This window comes from Grammomys surdaster, unplaced genomic scaffold (assembly GCF_004785775.1).
Source record: "Grammomys surdaster isolate TR1022 unplaced genomic scaffold, NIH_TR_1.0 187, whole genome shotgun sequence".
Classification (NCBI taxonomy): domain Eukaryota; kingdom Metazoa; phylum Chordata; class Mammalia; order Rodentia; family Muridae; genus Grammomys; species Grammomys surdaster.
The window spans coordinates 4,689,814-4,705,730 of NW_021604632.1; the positions used below are offsets into that span (position 1 = coordinate 4,689,814).

The 15,917-nt window shown below is 45.2% G+C and overlaps 1 protein-coding gene across 5 annotated transcripts in view; it reads right to left on the reverse strand.

Moving 5' to 3' along the window:
- Positions 1 to 11,145, reverse strand: part of Aars (alanyl-tRNA synthetase) — a 21,396-nt gene extending 10,251 nt beyond the window's left edge. Inside the window, exons 1-10 of one of the 5 annotated variants that reach the window (XM_028768681.1) lie at positions 10,733 to 11,145; positions 8,085 to 8,250; positions 5,136 to 5,324; positions 4,721 to 4,866; positions 4,258 to 4,449; positions 3,539 to 3,683; positions 3,106 to 3,251; positions 2,510 to 2,618; positions 2,067 to 2,217; positions 528 to 652 (exon numbers count right to left, since the gene is read on the reverse strand). In XM_028768681.1, coding sequence (XP_028624514.1) covers positions 528 to 652; positions 2,067 to 2,217; positions 2,510 to 2,618; positions 3,106 to 3,251; positions 3,539 to 3,683; positions 4,258 to 4,449; positions 4,721 to 4,866; positions 5,136 to 5,324; positions 8,085 to 8,228 — 1,347 coding nt within the window. In that variant the 5' untranslated portion in view covers positions 8,229 to 8,250; positions 10,733 to 11,145. Of the gene's footprint in view, positions 1 to 527; positions 653 to 2,066; positions 2,218 to 2,509; positions 2,619 to 3,105; positions 3,252 to 3,538; positions 3,684 to 4,257; positions 4,450 to 4,720; positions 4,867 to 5,135; positions 5,325 to 8,084; positions 8,255 to 10,732 lie in introns of all 5 variants that reach the window. The other 4 variants (XM_028768682.1, XM_028768683.1, XM_028768684.1 and 1 more) reach the window with 4 other exon arrangements.
- Positions 11,146 to 15,917: the final 4,772 nt, after the last annotated feature.

The following is a 15,917-nucleotide window of genomic DNA, read 5'->3' on the forward strand; positions in this document are numbered from 1 at the left end:
AAAAAAAAAAAAAAAAAAAAAAAAGCCTTAGTTATGTCAGTCTAGGAGAAAAGAGAGGCTTGGCAAAAACTATGGCCAAGGAAAAACTAAGAATAATGTCTTTAATCTTTATACTACTGGCATTTGGGGCTAGACCAGCTTTTGCTCTGGGGGCTGTCTTCTTGCATTCCAGGACACTGAGCAGCATCTGAGGGTCTACCAACAAGATGACAGGGAACATCCGCCCCAGTTGTGAAGACTAAAAATGTCTTTAACACATTTGCAAACTGCCCAGGGAAGGTGCCTCCTGCTGAGAGTTACTGGCCTAGGGGTGGGGGAGACCTTAAAGGAAAGGACTCCAGTTGCCTTGTATCAGAGCAGGTGCTGCCTTTCATCTCATTCTGCATATTCTTTTTTTTTTCCAGGTGTTGGTGGTAACAGAAATAGAGGTTGTTTCTTCTTCAGAAAGAGAAAGCAGCCCCAAGGGTGGGGGTGAGCTGGTGAGACGGGAAGACAGGTACTCAGAAGTCACTCCTCATGTTCCTTACCTGGGCCAGCTTCCTCTCTTCCTCAAAGCCATCCATATCTACCACCAGGCCCTTCTCCTCAGCAATCAACCCAGTGAGATCCACTGGGAATCCGTACGTATCATAGAGGAGCCACGCAGTGTCGCCTGCACAGTACAAAGGAACTGTGTCAAAATGACATGGACAAACCCTTTCCTTCCCATGCCAAGCCTTCCCAGGGTTCCTGGGAGGAACAGAAGTGAACAGAGTTAAGGCAAGACAAACCTTTTAGGACTGAACTATAAGGATGAAGGGTCTCCTGGTAAATTTCTTTTTTTTTTTTCCCCCAAGACAGGGTTTCTCTGTGTAGCCCTGGCTGTCCTGGAACTCACTCTGTAGACCAGGCTAGCCTCGAACTCTCAAACTCAGAAATCTGCCTGCCTCTGCCTCCCAAGTGCTGGGATTAAAGGTGTGCGTCACCACCGCCAGGCTTTTTTTTTTTTTTTTTTGAGATTATGGTACTATTTATTGCATTGAGTAATGCACTAAAAGCAAAAAGATGAAAAGACAATGCATGTGTTCTCATGGAAAACAGACTGCCTCAAAAACAGTATTATGTTTCTAATAACCTTAGCTCACAAACATTAATAGTGTGGTATTATTAGCTATCAAATATTAGTGATTCCACTATTCTGCTATAGAATATAAGGAAGACAGATTATCTGCAACTTCTTACAGCTAATTTTAAAATCAAGTTATGAGCAAAACATGAACCAAACTTTAAGGATTTAAAATATAAATAACTCATTTGAGTAATGAGATCTGAAATAGACTGATTGGGCTTCCTTGTCTAGGCTAGAGACTAATGCTAAATTTCTGCTTCTGAATCTGAGCACTGAGAGTGAGTTCTTTACTCTTTCTCCTTAAACATTTCACTCCAATAAGAAAGAAATAACGAACTAGAGAGAGCCCAGAGGTTAGGCGCACTTGTTGCTCTTGCAGAGGACCTGGGTATCCATCCTATCAGGCTACTCACCAACACCTAGGGGTTCTAGCACTCTCTTCTGTCCCCTGTGGGCACTATACTCACATGCCAAGTCCCTACCCCCCATATAATCAAAAAGAAGCAAAACATCGCAGAGAAAAATAAAAAACCTTTAAAATTAATTTTCTCAGCTGATGAAAGATAATGTGGACTCCACATATTATTTTTATGTGCAAAATATGCAGACATAAACATCTATTTGCAATTTCATGCAAACAGATTAAAAATCCTGAAGCATTGGTTACACACTAAAATCTTTTTATTTTGTTTCTTCTTGAGATAAGATTTTGTTATGCACCCCAGAGCCTGGCCTTGACCTTGTGATCCTCCTGCCTGGGCAGCTACAGTGCCGAGATTACAGCTGCCATCTTGTCATCTGAGAAACGTTATTTGGAAAAGGTTTTCACTTCTGTATTGTTTAAGTTTTACCACAGTAAATTCTTTTGTAATTCATTTTGCTCCAAGTCTTACCTTACACCAAAAGCGGTTCAAGTAAGGTACATTCAACCATGTCAGAGGTGAGAACTGGGCCTCACCTGGGATGGTTTTGCAGTCTCCTAAGCTCTGAATTTTTCGGTCAAGGATGCGCCGTCCTCTGCTGAGAGTCTTGAGAAATTGTACCTCTTCTTCATTAATGATGTCCTTCACCATATCTGGGTCCTTCTTCAGCTCAGGAAATGCATCTCCCTGACAGAAAAGGTTCAGTGTGGCCAGACTATTCCAGGACATACACCCTTCTTTTTTAAGATGGGGATTCATTCTATATGCAGTCCTGGCTGGCCTACAATTTACACAATGCAGATCAGGCTGGCCTCAAACTCATCTGCCTCTGCTTCTCAAGTTCTGGAATTAAAAGTGTACACCGCCATACCTGACCTCCGTGGTCTCTCTCTTAAAATGTCCATTCACAGTATATTACCATATCCCTCTTAGACTATGGCTTCAGCACAGAAGCTGAAAGGAGGGATTTTCTACGTACCAGGGACTGAACGACAACATCAACTAATGTAGCAAAGAAACCCCTGCTGGCATTCAGTTTCTCATGGGAGTATCGAACAGCTCGGCGAAGGATCCGTCTCAGCACGTACCTGTGAGAGGCAGACCTTAGCGTTAGCTAGGAAACACCCCGGCTGAGGTACCATACCCGGCTGAGGGTACCATGGTAACTCTTTTAAAGCTTACTCAGAGCAGAGCAACATCAGCTTTCTGTTTCCTCTGTTTATGCAGGGAGTTTGTCTAGCTACCCAAGACAAAATCAGACTGATGTAAGAGGTCACAGGCCCACCTAGTCAGGAACAGTTTCCTGGGCTGAGTCAGGCTCTATTCCTACCCCACCAAGACCCGTGTGACGGCTTTAATGCCAGCTTTTCCTCAGTACTTAGTAGAATCTACTAAATAGCATAGCCTTTAAATACATTAAAACCCTCTTTAGCTGTTAAAGAGGGGAGGGAGGGGATCCCTCCACTACACAAATGACAACGTGAAAGCGAAACAGTAATTTAAGTACAGCTTTGAGCTCCAGTCGGAACAGTCATAGTACCAGCCCAAACCCTGCCCACAGTGTGACTGGCTCACCCTCGTCCTGTGTTGTCAGGGCGGCCGCCATCAGCCAGCGCCACAGTGATGGTCCGGGCATGGTCAGCCAGAACCCTGTAGGCCATGTCGATTCCATCAGCATCTTCAGCACCAACCTTCCCAGTATACGGCCGGGCGCCTGTACCCTACAGGTGACCAGAGAGGGGGCCGATGAAACAGTCCTGCTCCTGCTGCCTCACGTGAGGCCTGGGAGAGGATGACTGACGTGCCACAGGCCACAACTGCAAGAACGTGATAGAGCCAAAGAGCCTCAAGCCAGGCCCCAGCAGGGCATGCTGACAGTAATGGCGTAGGCGGACAGCAACAAGTACTTTGGGCTGTAAAAGCACATGGCCATTCATTTATGACGGCAGTGCTAAAGGTCCATCCTGCAGACCTCCATAGAGGTCCATGTTCACAGTAAGATCAGTACCTTCTGAATGGCTTCGAAGTAAGGGACGAAAAGGTCAGTGTCATAGTTGGACATCTTGTTCTGTAGCACAGACACCAGTCTCTCTAGGCCCATCCCTGTGTCGATGCTTTTCTTGGGAAGAGGTTTCAGAACACCATCAGATTCCCTGTGTGACAGACACAAAAAGGACTCTGGAGCGCGTCCCGGGCTGCTGGAGTGTGTCCCGGGCTGCTCCTTTCTGGTCCCTGTTGGTTAAAACTCACTTAGCATTTTCGGAAAGTTGTTAGTATTCACCGTTTGTCATTGCCTGGTTTGTGGAGTAGGGGGTGAATACACACTCAGCCTCCTCATCTTATTTGTCATCTTGGGGGTGGGGACAGTGTTGAGATAGGATCTCTGTACATAGCCCTGGCTGTCCTTGAATTCACTATGTAGACCAGCCTAGCCTCAAACTCAAGAGATCAATCTGCCCCTCCACACACAGAGCCTTATTCTTAAATAGAAAGCAAATGGTTCAGGAAGATATTATATGAGGTAAGGTTAGTTTTTAAATAGGTCCATCCCTGTCCCAGGGAGCAAACAGAAACCTGACAACACAGTGCCACAAGATCCCAGGGGCATCTGAAGCTCAGGGCTTTTCTCTGGCTCCAAAAATGAAGACTGCAGACAACCTTGGGCCAAGAAGGTTTGGTTAAAGAAAAAGAACTGCTCTCGGCAGGAAGGAGCAGGGCCCACGCTACCTGTTATACTGGATGAACACAAGGTTCCAGATCTCCAGCACGTTGGGGTCGTCCTGGTTGACAAGGTGTGCAGCGTCCCTACCACCAATGCGGTCATAGTGGATCTCGCTGCAGGGACCGCAGGGGCCCGTGTCACCCATCTCCCAGAAGTTGTCCTTCATGTTGCCAGGGAGGATTCTGGCTTCATCCAGTCTGTACGGAACAAGGGAGAGAAACCCACTTGAAGCCACCAACGGAAATCCCTCCAAGACTAGCTTCTATGATTCCTTATGAAGAAGTAAGTCCCACTGCCTGCCAATCACTCATTTAATTTAGGGATCACATTTTTCTTATGTTTTCGAGACAGAGTCTTGCTGTGTAGCCAAACTCAGGATCCTGCTGCTTGCTGCTTCTGCCACCAGGGTATGAAGATTTCAAGTATGTCATCAAACCTGGGCGTCACACCGCTCCAGCCCCCTCTTACCCTAAATTTTGCCAGATCTCTCTACACTCCAGATCTGGCTCTAGGCCGGCTGCCTCATCCCCACCGAAGTAAGTGACATAGAGTCTTTCAACTGGAATACCAAATTCCTGGGTAAGAAGTTCCAGGGCCATCTTACATGCCAATTCCTATGAAAAGAAAGATCCAGAACACAGATTCAAAATGACAACATCTTCATTATAAACCACAAAAATTCAACTTATATAGGAACTAGAAACCGAAACATCAAATGATACATGTTTTCTAGGGAGTCTCAGAAGTATTAAATGCCCTTCATTCCTGAATCTTCTAAATGATTTCATGTTGTAAAACAATCAAAAATTAAAAACTCTGTCCCTTTGGTGGAAATGAACCTTGTGTTAGAAAAAAAAATCTAAGTCACCTATGTTGAGCTTACCTTGAAATAGTCCCCAAAAGACCAGGAGCCCAGCATCTCAAAGAAGGTGTGGTGGTAGACGTCTTTGCCCACGTCATCCAGGTCGTTGTGTTTGCCCCCAGCGCGGATGCATTTCTGGGTATTGGCAGCTCTGCTCAGCTTTGCCATAGGGTGAGATGGGTCTATTGTATTTAGGAAGATGGGTTTGAACTAAAAAAAAAAAAGAGAGAGAGAGAGAGAAAGAGAGAGAAAGGAACAGCTTGACTTTTAAACAGTACAGGTAATGTCAAGTGTCCATAACCTACAGGATGTGGTTCCAGGTCTCAGAGCAGTGGTTCTCACCCTTCCTATTGCTGTGACACTTTACTGTTGTTACTCTTGTTGTGGTGACACCATCTATAAAATTACTTTGTTGCTACTTTATAACTGATTTTGCTACTGTTATGAATCATAATATAAAAATCTGACATGTGACACCCCCCCCCAACAAGGGTTAAGAACCACTATCCTATCCTAAAATCCTCCCAGAAGAATTCATGTGACAAATGACTATGCTCACTTGGGAGTAAAGGTGACAAAGAAGGAGAGTACTGAGATAAGTGTAATCCCTACTAGCTGATAAAGGACTGGGTATGTAGGTTCGGTGTCCCTGCGCTGGGGATTTAACCATTCACACTCTGATGTGTCATTGCTAGACACACAATTTGCCTTGCTGTTCTTACCAGGCCCGTACAGATTTGGTGTTTTCCAACCTGGAAACCAGTAGCTACTTGTGATATAACAAATTAGTTCAAATTAAATAGGAGGGCCAGAGAGCTGGCTTGGCATTTAAGAGATTTTGCTGGTCTTACAGAGGCTCCAGGTTCAGTTCTCAGTACCCACAGGGCAGCTCACGTGTCTCTAACTTCACTTCTACGGGATTCAACATTCTTGCTTGGCCTCTGTGGGCACTCATTGGGTGTACATGGTGTATATAAATTTGTGCAAGCAAGATATACATAAATAAGTTTTTAAAAAAAGATTTAAAGGGCCTGGATGAGATGGTTCAGGGGTTAAAGCACTTGCTGTTCCTACAGAGGATCCAGATTCAATTCTCAGTACCCACATGATGGCTCACAGCCATCTGAAACTCCAGTTCCAGGGGCTTTAAAACCTTCTGGCACTGCCGGGCGGTGGTGGCGCACGCCTTTAATCCCAGCACTTGGGAGGCAGAGGCAGGCGGATTTCTGAGTTCGAGAGTTCGAGGCTAGCCTGGTCTACAGAGTGAGTTCCAGGACAGCCAGGGCTACACAGAGAAACCAAGCCAAAAAACAAAAAACAAAAAAAAAAACCTTCTGGCAGACACACGTGGTATACACGTGGTATACAGACAGAATGCCCATAAATATAAAATAAAATAAACATTAAAAAAAAAAGTTAAAAAAATGTTTGCAGGGCTGGGTTTGGTGGTCCATAAATATAATCCCAGCTCTTGGGAGACAGAGGCAGGTGGATCTCTGTGAGTTCTAGCCCAGCCTGGTCTTTATATCGTGAGTTCCAGGACAGCCAGGACTATGTAGAGATACCCTATCTCAAAAAACCAAACCAACAAAAAGATGGCTGTAGTGTGAACTACACTGCAAGACAAGGCAGGCAGATCTCTGAGTTCCAGGGCCAGATGCTCATACGTACACTTAACAAGAGGGCTGAGGATATAGAGTGCTTGCTGACTCGCCTCCAAGCCCCAGGTTCAATACCCAGTAAGACAGGAAAGAAAACAAATATTTTTAAGAAAAAAATTCAGCTTTATTTTTTATATGTATCAGTGTTTTGCCTGTGTATGTCTGGGCACCACATGTGTGCCCAGGGCCCAAAGAGCCAGAAGAGTACACTGGATCCCTAGAAGTTACAGATGGCTGGGAGACACATTGTGAGTGCTGGGAATTGAACCTGGGTCCAACTGGACAAGCAAGCAGCCGGTGCTCTCAAGTGTTGAGCCATTTCTCCAGCCCCCAAAACATTCCAATAAAAATAGTTTGTTTTTTGTTTTTTTTTCCTCAGAAGAAAGGGACAATGAAAAGATGAAAAAATAAAATCTTAAAACAATTCTTTTTTTTGGCAGGGGAAGGGTAAGAGCTTACAGGACTGTAGCTATGTACTTAGGTCTACCCACTTTCTCAATTACCCAGAAAAATACGGCTTCCTTTTCTCCTTTCTCTCTCTGTTCTAGCATGCTCTCAGAGACTTGCACTTCCTTACTTTCTCTCTAAAGCTCCTCTCCCTGCCACATGACTGCCATCCATGACTGCTTAACACAACAGCATGGTTTTGTATTTCCCCTTCTTGTCGCCATTCTCCTCTAGGAAATTGCTGCAGATGTACAGTTTGCCTGTCCTGAGGTTCTCTTTGAAATGCTTAAAAAAAAATTGCCCTTGAACTCAAACAAAACAAAACAAAACAAACAACAAACCAAAAAAAAACTTTTTAAATTTTTTTGAGACTTGGTCTTACTATGTAGCCTAGTTTGGCCTCAAATTCTCTTTAAAGTTTTCTTCCTTTCCTTTCCCTCCCTCCCTTCCTCCGTTCCTTCCTTCCTTTGTGACCCTGGCTGTCCTGGAATTCACTATGACCTTGAGTGGAGAGCCACCTGCCTCTACCTTGCAACTGCTAAGATTAAACCTTGCGCCACTACACCAGGGCTATCACTTGACCTATCAAATTCTTGATCTCAAATGCCATAAAAGAAAAGAATCTTTCCAAGCCTTATTTAAAAACAAATCTCTTGGCTGAATGTGGGAGCCATGTTCCCAACACCTGTTACTAACTTCTAATCATCACACAGGGGCAGCACTGTTCTTCTCTTCGGAAACTCAGGCTTACCACGGAAAGTCTCACAAGTTTACCTGCTGCGTGACAGGACCCAGGCTGTGCTTTCCTGACGCTCTGCTGCCCTCAGCCAGTCAGTGAGGCGCAAAAAAGGAAGCTCTTTACCTGGTTCATTCCTGCGTTGGCGAAGAGCAAAGTGGGGTCATCCAGAGGGATGGTGGCGGAAGAGTGGACATAGGTGTGCTCATTTCGTTTGAAAAAATTTATAAACCGCTCTCGGATCTCTCGTGCTGTTAGAGTGGAGTCCATCTCTGAAAGTCTCCTCAGGGAACTAACTGGAAGAAGGAATGACGGGAAGTCAGGGAAATAAAAAGTAAAAGTGGGCATTACACAAGACTCGTGGCGTCTCAAGCCAAGTCAAAGAATGACATAGGTTTTTTTGATTCTAAAACCTTTGTGTTGCAATGTCCCAGGTTACAGTCACTCTCGCTGCGAAATTTTGGCTGCCTCAGCAGAGTGGTTACAGCTGACTTCCCCCTGTTGACCTCAAAGCAGGGTTTTTATTCATGTTTTCATTCAGTAAGCAAATACGCACTGAGCACTCACTGCCAGGAATCAGCAAGGGTCATCTTAACAAAAGGGGGAGTCTGTATCTACCGGCTTCTGAAGAGCGTCCAAGCTCTTTGTTAACCTACAGGCTGAGGGTTGTACAAAGTTCCATATCCCCAAAGGCAGAGCTGTTAGGTTTGGGCTGACACTTGTGTCAGCAGCTGTGAACCCAGAGATAAGCCCATCTGTGCCACGGACCACCCTAGAGTATCAAGAATGTACCAACCTCTCTGTAGCCTAAACCTCCAGAACCCTAGCTGGGAAAGGGCTGGGTTCTAGCCATGAGATTACTAAGAACTGGGGTTATATACAGCTCAGTGGTACAGTATACATTATTTCAAAATGGGCGCGCCATTGGAAGAACGAGTCCAAGGACTCAGAAGAGAGGGAGATTGAAAAAAAGGCAACTGTATGGCTTCAAAACGTTTTTATGTGTATTATCACATCCCTGAAAGGCAGGGCGTGTGTGGGGTGGGGATGACCGGCTTTAGTGAGTGCACCAATCACTGTCTCGGGTTATAGCACTCCGATGCGCTGGGTGTCCTGACAAGTGAGAACTGTCTCGTTTGTGACATCATCTAAACATCTCTAGAACTCTAGACCCAGGTCTAACCTTAACTGCATCACTTCAGCCTGAGTTTAGTCCCTGTGTAGAACAGGACCTTGTGAGCATCAAACAAGATGAATGAAACGGATACTATTTATATCCATCAGCACAGAGTTTCTAAACACACCCGCAAGGCATCCTCACTCAGAGCCAAGCACAACTCCAACTGATCTGCTAGTCACCGTAAGGAGTCAAAGTTTTCAGAAAGCTTGTCACAGTGCTTTCTCCCTTTCAGCCCTCCTTAACAATGGCTACAAGACTGACTCTACCTATAAAGTCATCGCTGCTAATGAAAACAGAACTGCTTCTCTACACAGACAAGCTGAGGTAAAGTTACATTCCAGAGCGCATTTGAACTTCCCACCTTTGTCTACTCATTCAGGATAATGAACGAGGACTGCGTGCTGAGAACCAGTGGAGACTCGGTGCCCTCCGTAGGGAGGCCACTCCATAGAGACACCACCAGTGTTGTATACTGGGATCGAACATGTTGGCCATTACCCTATGGAGACTGAAGACTGTTCAAAGCTGTGTCCCCACCCAGAATAATCCCAGAGCTCAGGAGGCCGAGGAAGGAAAATTGAGGGTCCCAGATCAGAGACCCTGACCTTTATAAACAGTTTCCAACATTACAACTTGTTCTTTCCTAATACACATAAGAGATCTGTAGCCCAGAGGCAGGACGGCAAACAGTACAGCCCAGTGGGGGCTAAAAGGCCTTCAGGACCATTATTTATTTGTATTTGCAAGCTTGAGGCCAAACCCAGGGCCCTGAACTACAAGGTGACTTCAGCCACAGGACCTTGTGGCATATTTCCATTTACAAGCTAGGCATTCTGCCTGACCGCTCCTTTCCCCTCTTCCTAATGATGACTAATCTCAAAGAAACCTATTTAAGCAAATCTTTCCTGTCTTCACCAGGTTTCCCCTCTTTTACTGTCTCCTAGCCTCCAATGATCATTTGCTGTGACCATTGAATGCTCACCTCCCAAACACGGTATAGTTACATCTCAGTGGGAATCCTGGCTGGTTTCAGTTCACCGTTACAGTGTTTTTAGTACCTAGCAGAGTGGTCGTTAAACACATGCTCATGATTAATTATACTAATCTTTAAATAACACGCTTTGCATTAACATACTTCAAAGCACACCAGGAAACTCAAGACTGAAAGATTGCTGAGTATACTAGTTCGGGTGAACCTGAGGGTATCAACTATTCTGTTGTTATTATTAAGAATGAAGACGGGCCGAGAGCCGTAGCAAACGCCTTTGGTCCCACCACTCAAGAGGGTCTCTGTGAGTCAAGGGCAGCCTGGTCTACATAGTGAAACCCTGTCTCCAACCAGCAACATAAAGAATCGAGTCAGGAGTGCTGGCTCACGCCTGTAATTCCAGCACTCGAAATGCTGAGGCAGAAGAACTGCCGCGAGTTCAAGACTAGCCCGGAGTATAGTTCAGGCCAGTCTGGGGTAAGGTGTGAGAACCTAATAAAGAATGAATGGAGATGCCTCTTAGAGAGACTCCATCCATCTTGGTCACCTTGCTCTTCAGGCCTGGTTCCCCAACCCCCTAAGGGATAAAAATTAGAGGAGACAAACCCTTAGGTGTTGACTGGAGAGCAATCGCGATCTTCCCAAGGTCTTAGTCCTGCGCAAGTCCACCCAAAACCACACCACTTTCAGTGCTCCGGGGGAATAGCAAAAGCTACTCTGGATACCGAGTTCCTGCGGAGCCGGGGTCCAGACCCAGACAGGCCAGGGGCGGGACCGCCCGGCAGCCTGCAGCAGCCGCTCCTCCCTCTCCAAGCGCCGGCTCTTCTCGTAGAGCTCTCCGGGCTCGCTTGCTTTACCCCAGGATCGGGGTTCCCAGGTCCTTACCCGGAGCCCACTGCCACTCGCCTGCAATTACCTGCTCCCTCAGATGCGCACACACGGCTATACCCACCCGCCACAACCGGTGCCAGACCCGCACCTCACCATCCAATCAGAGCGCTCTAATGAAAAGTGACCCGCTACGCTTTGTCATCCACTAAAATTATTGGTCTACTCAGATGCCAATCATTCGGAGCGCGAATGAGCTAACAAGCCGGTTTCTGGGAAGGCTCCTGGGCTCGGCTGATGCAATGCTCAAGAAAGCTAGGATATGGGGCGTCACGTGACACGGTCGGCTCTTGGCTTCAGGAGGCCGACATTTTGGGTTCTATTGGCGAGGCCCTAATAGTTGACAGTTAACAAGAGGGATGAAAACATGAGTCTGGTGGCGATCACAGATTGGTGTGGAACTCCTGTTTAACTGCAGAGTGATAAATGTACCTCAAAGGTTCATTTGTGCCTGGCAGTGGTGGCGCACGCCTTTAATCCCCAGCACTTGGGAGGCAGAGGCAGGCGGATTTCTGAGTTCGAGGCCACCCTGGTCTACAGTGAGTTCCAGGACAGCCAGGGCTATACACAGAAACCCTGTCTCGAAAAACAAACAAACAAAAAAAAAAAAAACAAAAAAAAAAAGTTCATTTGTCAGCCTTTTCAAACGGAGCAAGGTGGCCTTGAAATCAGAGAATTTGCCAGTTTTAGGTTGACAGCAATCAAATGTTATTACCACGTATAGACTTGTATGTTTGGTTTAACGGTACTCTGGACTGAAATAAGTGCTTCAGCCACACCGAGACCAATACCTCCTGTTCTCTCTTAGAGACAGGGTCTGGATACATTGTCCAGGTTGGCCTTGAATTTTTCACTCTTGTCTTAGCCTCCAGAGTAGGCGGGAATGTAGTCCTGTGCCACCAAGCATAGCTTTGTATTTGTCCTTCAGGTCCCAATTTGAAGAAATTCAGGTCTTGAATTTGAAGAGGAAGAAATGACGTAACCCAAGTTAAAGGACATCTATCCCTCTGTTTGCTTTAGAAAAATAGTCAACATTCTTAGGAAAAGCCTATAAGGGTGACACACATCCATAATCCCAGTACTTGAGAGACAAGGGAATCAGGAGGTTAAGTCCACCCTTGGGGATTGGGCCCAGTCTCAAAATACCACACACAAAACCAATAATCTGCCGGGCAGTGGTGGCGCATGCCTTTAATCCCAGCACTTGGGAGGCAGAGGCAGGCGGATTTCTGAGTTCGAGGCCAGCCTGGTCTACAGAGGGAGTTCCAGGACAGCCAGGGCTACACAGAGAAACCCTGTCTCGAAAAACCAAAAAAAAAAAAAAAAAAAAAAAAAAAAAAAAAAAAAAAAAAAAAAACTATAGGCAAGGCCATCACGCTAAAAATTTCAAACACCGTTTAATTTTTAAACTGTATTATCAGGTCTGCTAGTACCCTCTTTTCACAGATGAGGAAATCCCCCAAATTACATGGGAACTGTTTCATGATCTTGTACAGTTTTACAGAGCGAAGTCATAAATCAAGGCAATTTTAAAATATAGTGGTGGTTATATCCGAGAGGTGACTATAGGAAGACGGAAAGCTTTTCTATGGGCCCAAGATGTCATCTGATGGTACCCTTAGGTTTTTGGTTGGTGGAAGCTAGTGGCCTAGTAAACTAATAGATTCCAAATGGCTTCTGTTAGTACAAGACTTTAGTTTCAACACAGAAATGGACAAAGAATGGCTGTTTTTCAGAAGCCTCGAACTAGTCCAAGAAAAGTTAGCCTCTAGACCTGCGACATTCCTCTCTCCACAGTACTGACCTCGGATCTAATCAGTCAGTCAGTATCTCCAGACACAGTCTCTTTCCAGGAGTTTTTGTTCACTGCTATATAGCAAGACCATGTCTTTTTTTATTTTCGTGTTTTTAAGTAGCCCCTGGCTATCCTAGAACTCAAAAAATAAACCAGGATGACCTTGAACTCGAAGAGATCTGCTTGCCTCCGCCTCTCAAGTGCTGGCATTAAAGGCAGATGCTGCTTCACTTGGACGGGATCTGCATTTCTTAAAATACAGACACTATTGCTGTGAAGGAATTTCTACTCATTGGTCAATTCAGCCACAAATGATAAGCTTGAAATTTCAAGCAACCTTCTGGCGGAGGCGTCTATGGTTTTCGGAGAGAATATTCTCAGTGCGCAGGCGCATGCAAAAGCCGTTTCCCTGCCCCTCTTATGATTGGCTGGGAGGAGTCAACTTCAAAGCCTCAGCCAATGGTGCTTAGGCTTGGCTTGGACAGTGAGTGGCCGTTGGGGACGCCTAACCGCCATGTTGAGCCGCGATGGCCGGAGCTGCTGGCCGGGTCGAGCCCGAGCCCGAGCTCAAGCGCGGAATCCACTTTCCCTGCCCCTGACTGGTGTGAGTATCTGTGTGGGTAGCTTTCCTTCTGTACCTTTAGGCGCTTTTCTCGCTGCTAGAAAGAAGGCAGGGGGATGAGTAAAAGCTAAGGAGACGGGACCATCAGCAAAGCACCAAGCCCCAGGCCTCTGAGATCTCGCAGAACCCAGGCTGCCTACCATGAGTTAGGAAACAGGCTGGCATCAGCTACATGGAAATAAGCACAGGAGACTGAACTAAAAGTGCCTCATTGGTCTTTCTTCGCACACCGCTTTGGACACCATGTTCTTTCTCCTCAGAAGTCTAACATTGCTCAGCTAGGTTGGGGGTTGACCCTGAGAGTCTAGATTTTTTTTGTTTTTGTTTTTGTTTTTTTTTGTTTTTTTGAAACAAGGTTCTCTGTAACAGCGCTGGCTGTCCTGGAACTTGCTCTGTAAACCAGGCTGGCCTCGAACTCAGAGATCCACCCGCCTCTCTCCCAAGTGCTGGGATTAATTAAAGGTGCGTGCCACTATGCCCGGCTTAGATTTTTTTTTTCATAGAAAAGATAACACACTAAAGTGAATTCAGGGTAGTTGGTCCTCCTGTGATGGTTACAGAGGCTGCTTTTGGTATTCTTTGTTGGTACTCTGAACAATCAATCTCACTAGCCCTAGGCAAGCTTTCAATTCAATATATAGCCAACAATAATCTTGATCTTTCTGCTTCCACCTCCTGAATGCAAGGATTCCAGGGAGGGAGCCACTTGCCTTGGCTTGGAGATTCGGCTGAAATTAAGTGTTTATGTTTGAGTTACTGGCCATTCAGGGTCTAGAATGTGCTGACAGGCAAGAGCTCCACTTTCAATTCCACTTTTATTTCTTGATTCTCGTGGTAGAAGCCTAGGTGTGTGTGTGTGTGTGTGTCTGTGTGTATCTGGTGTGTATGGGGGCTGACTGACTTTTAAATTTTTGCCAATTTCATAAAGGGTCATAGCACAAAGGGTCTGGTCACACTGGTTTTCCAACTCTTTAATCTCCCTTCCATCCCCTAGAAACTGAGGTATTTGATAAATGTTATTTCCTTTGTTGCTTATCTGAAGTAAAATTTGGTAGGTTTTTTTGTTTGTTTGTTGTTTTTTTGTTTTTTGTTTTTGACACAGGGTCTCACTGTTTTTAGTCCTGGATAGTATGGAACTATGTCTACCAGGCTGGCCTCAAACTCACAGAAATCCACCTGCCTGTGCTTCCTGAGTGTTGGACCTATTTATAATGGCTTCCTTTACCAGTTGTGTTTTGTTTAGTTTTGTTTTTGTTTTTGTTTTTAACCTGGTGGTGATGGCTTTAATCCTAGCATTCAGGAGGCAGAGGCAGGCGGATCTCTGTTGAGTTCGAGGCCAGCCTGGTCTACAGAGTGAGTTCCAGGACAAAGGTCTTGTTGATTTCCAAGTCCTTATTCTCCTGCTTCTGGCCTATCACTGGGATTACAGGTTTCGCCACCATACCTTTTTTTTTTTTTTTGAGATTCTGTCTCAAAAGAGCACATGGAAATTAATTTCAGAGGATGAAATGAAATTGCAGATGGCAGTGATGGTTCATGCTTGCAATCTGAGCGCTTGGGCGGCTGAGGCAGTCGTGAATCCCTGTTAGTTGTGTTTCTGATGACTTTAATACTGTGTACACACCTGTGTGAGTTTGGTTTTTCTGGAACAAGTGGAACCTACTGTACTGCATTGCGTCTTGCATAACTTAATATTTCTTTGAAATCTTTTTAAAACCTTCTGTATTCTTGAAAATTACAAAATAACCTAATCTTTTTTAGCTGATTTCCCTGGGATTTCTTCTGACTTGAATATGACCATGGCCTTGGCTCGCCCTCCCTCCACCCACCCTCACCTGCTCATCATTTCTGGCAGTTAACTTATTATCATGGAACATTAGTAAAATGTTTTCATAGTTGCAGGAAGTCGCTCAGTTTCTTTCTATGGAGTACATGGGATAAAGGCCTATTTAATCCTGGTTAGGGGGAAGCAGGTATTTCCTTCTGCCTTTATGTTACTATACTAAAACTAGAGCTATTTCCTCCATTTTAAAATTACCCGAAATTAAGGCTGGAGAGATGGGTCAGAGGTTGAGTACTTGTTGCTCTTGCAGAGGACCTGGGTTCAATTCCCAGTAGCCACTTTTAGACAGCTTACAACCATCTGTAACTCTACTTCAGGATATCCAACACCCATTTCTGACTAGGTACCAGACACACATGTGGTGCAATAGACATGCAAGCAAAACACTCATACACATAAAATTAAACGACTAAATCTTTAAAATATTCATCCAAAAGTAATTAAATAAAATGTCAACGACACAACCTTTACATAGCAGAGGAGAGCTGGCCATCTGGAGAAAGCATAGATAACTGCAAAAGTCATGGATTTTGTTATTAGACTGCTCTTGCCATTCCCTTCAGGAACTAAATTGGTTTGATTGAACAAACGGCTTTCTCTTTCTGGTCTCTGACTACCAAGAATTTTCCTTGGCACCTTCCTT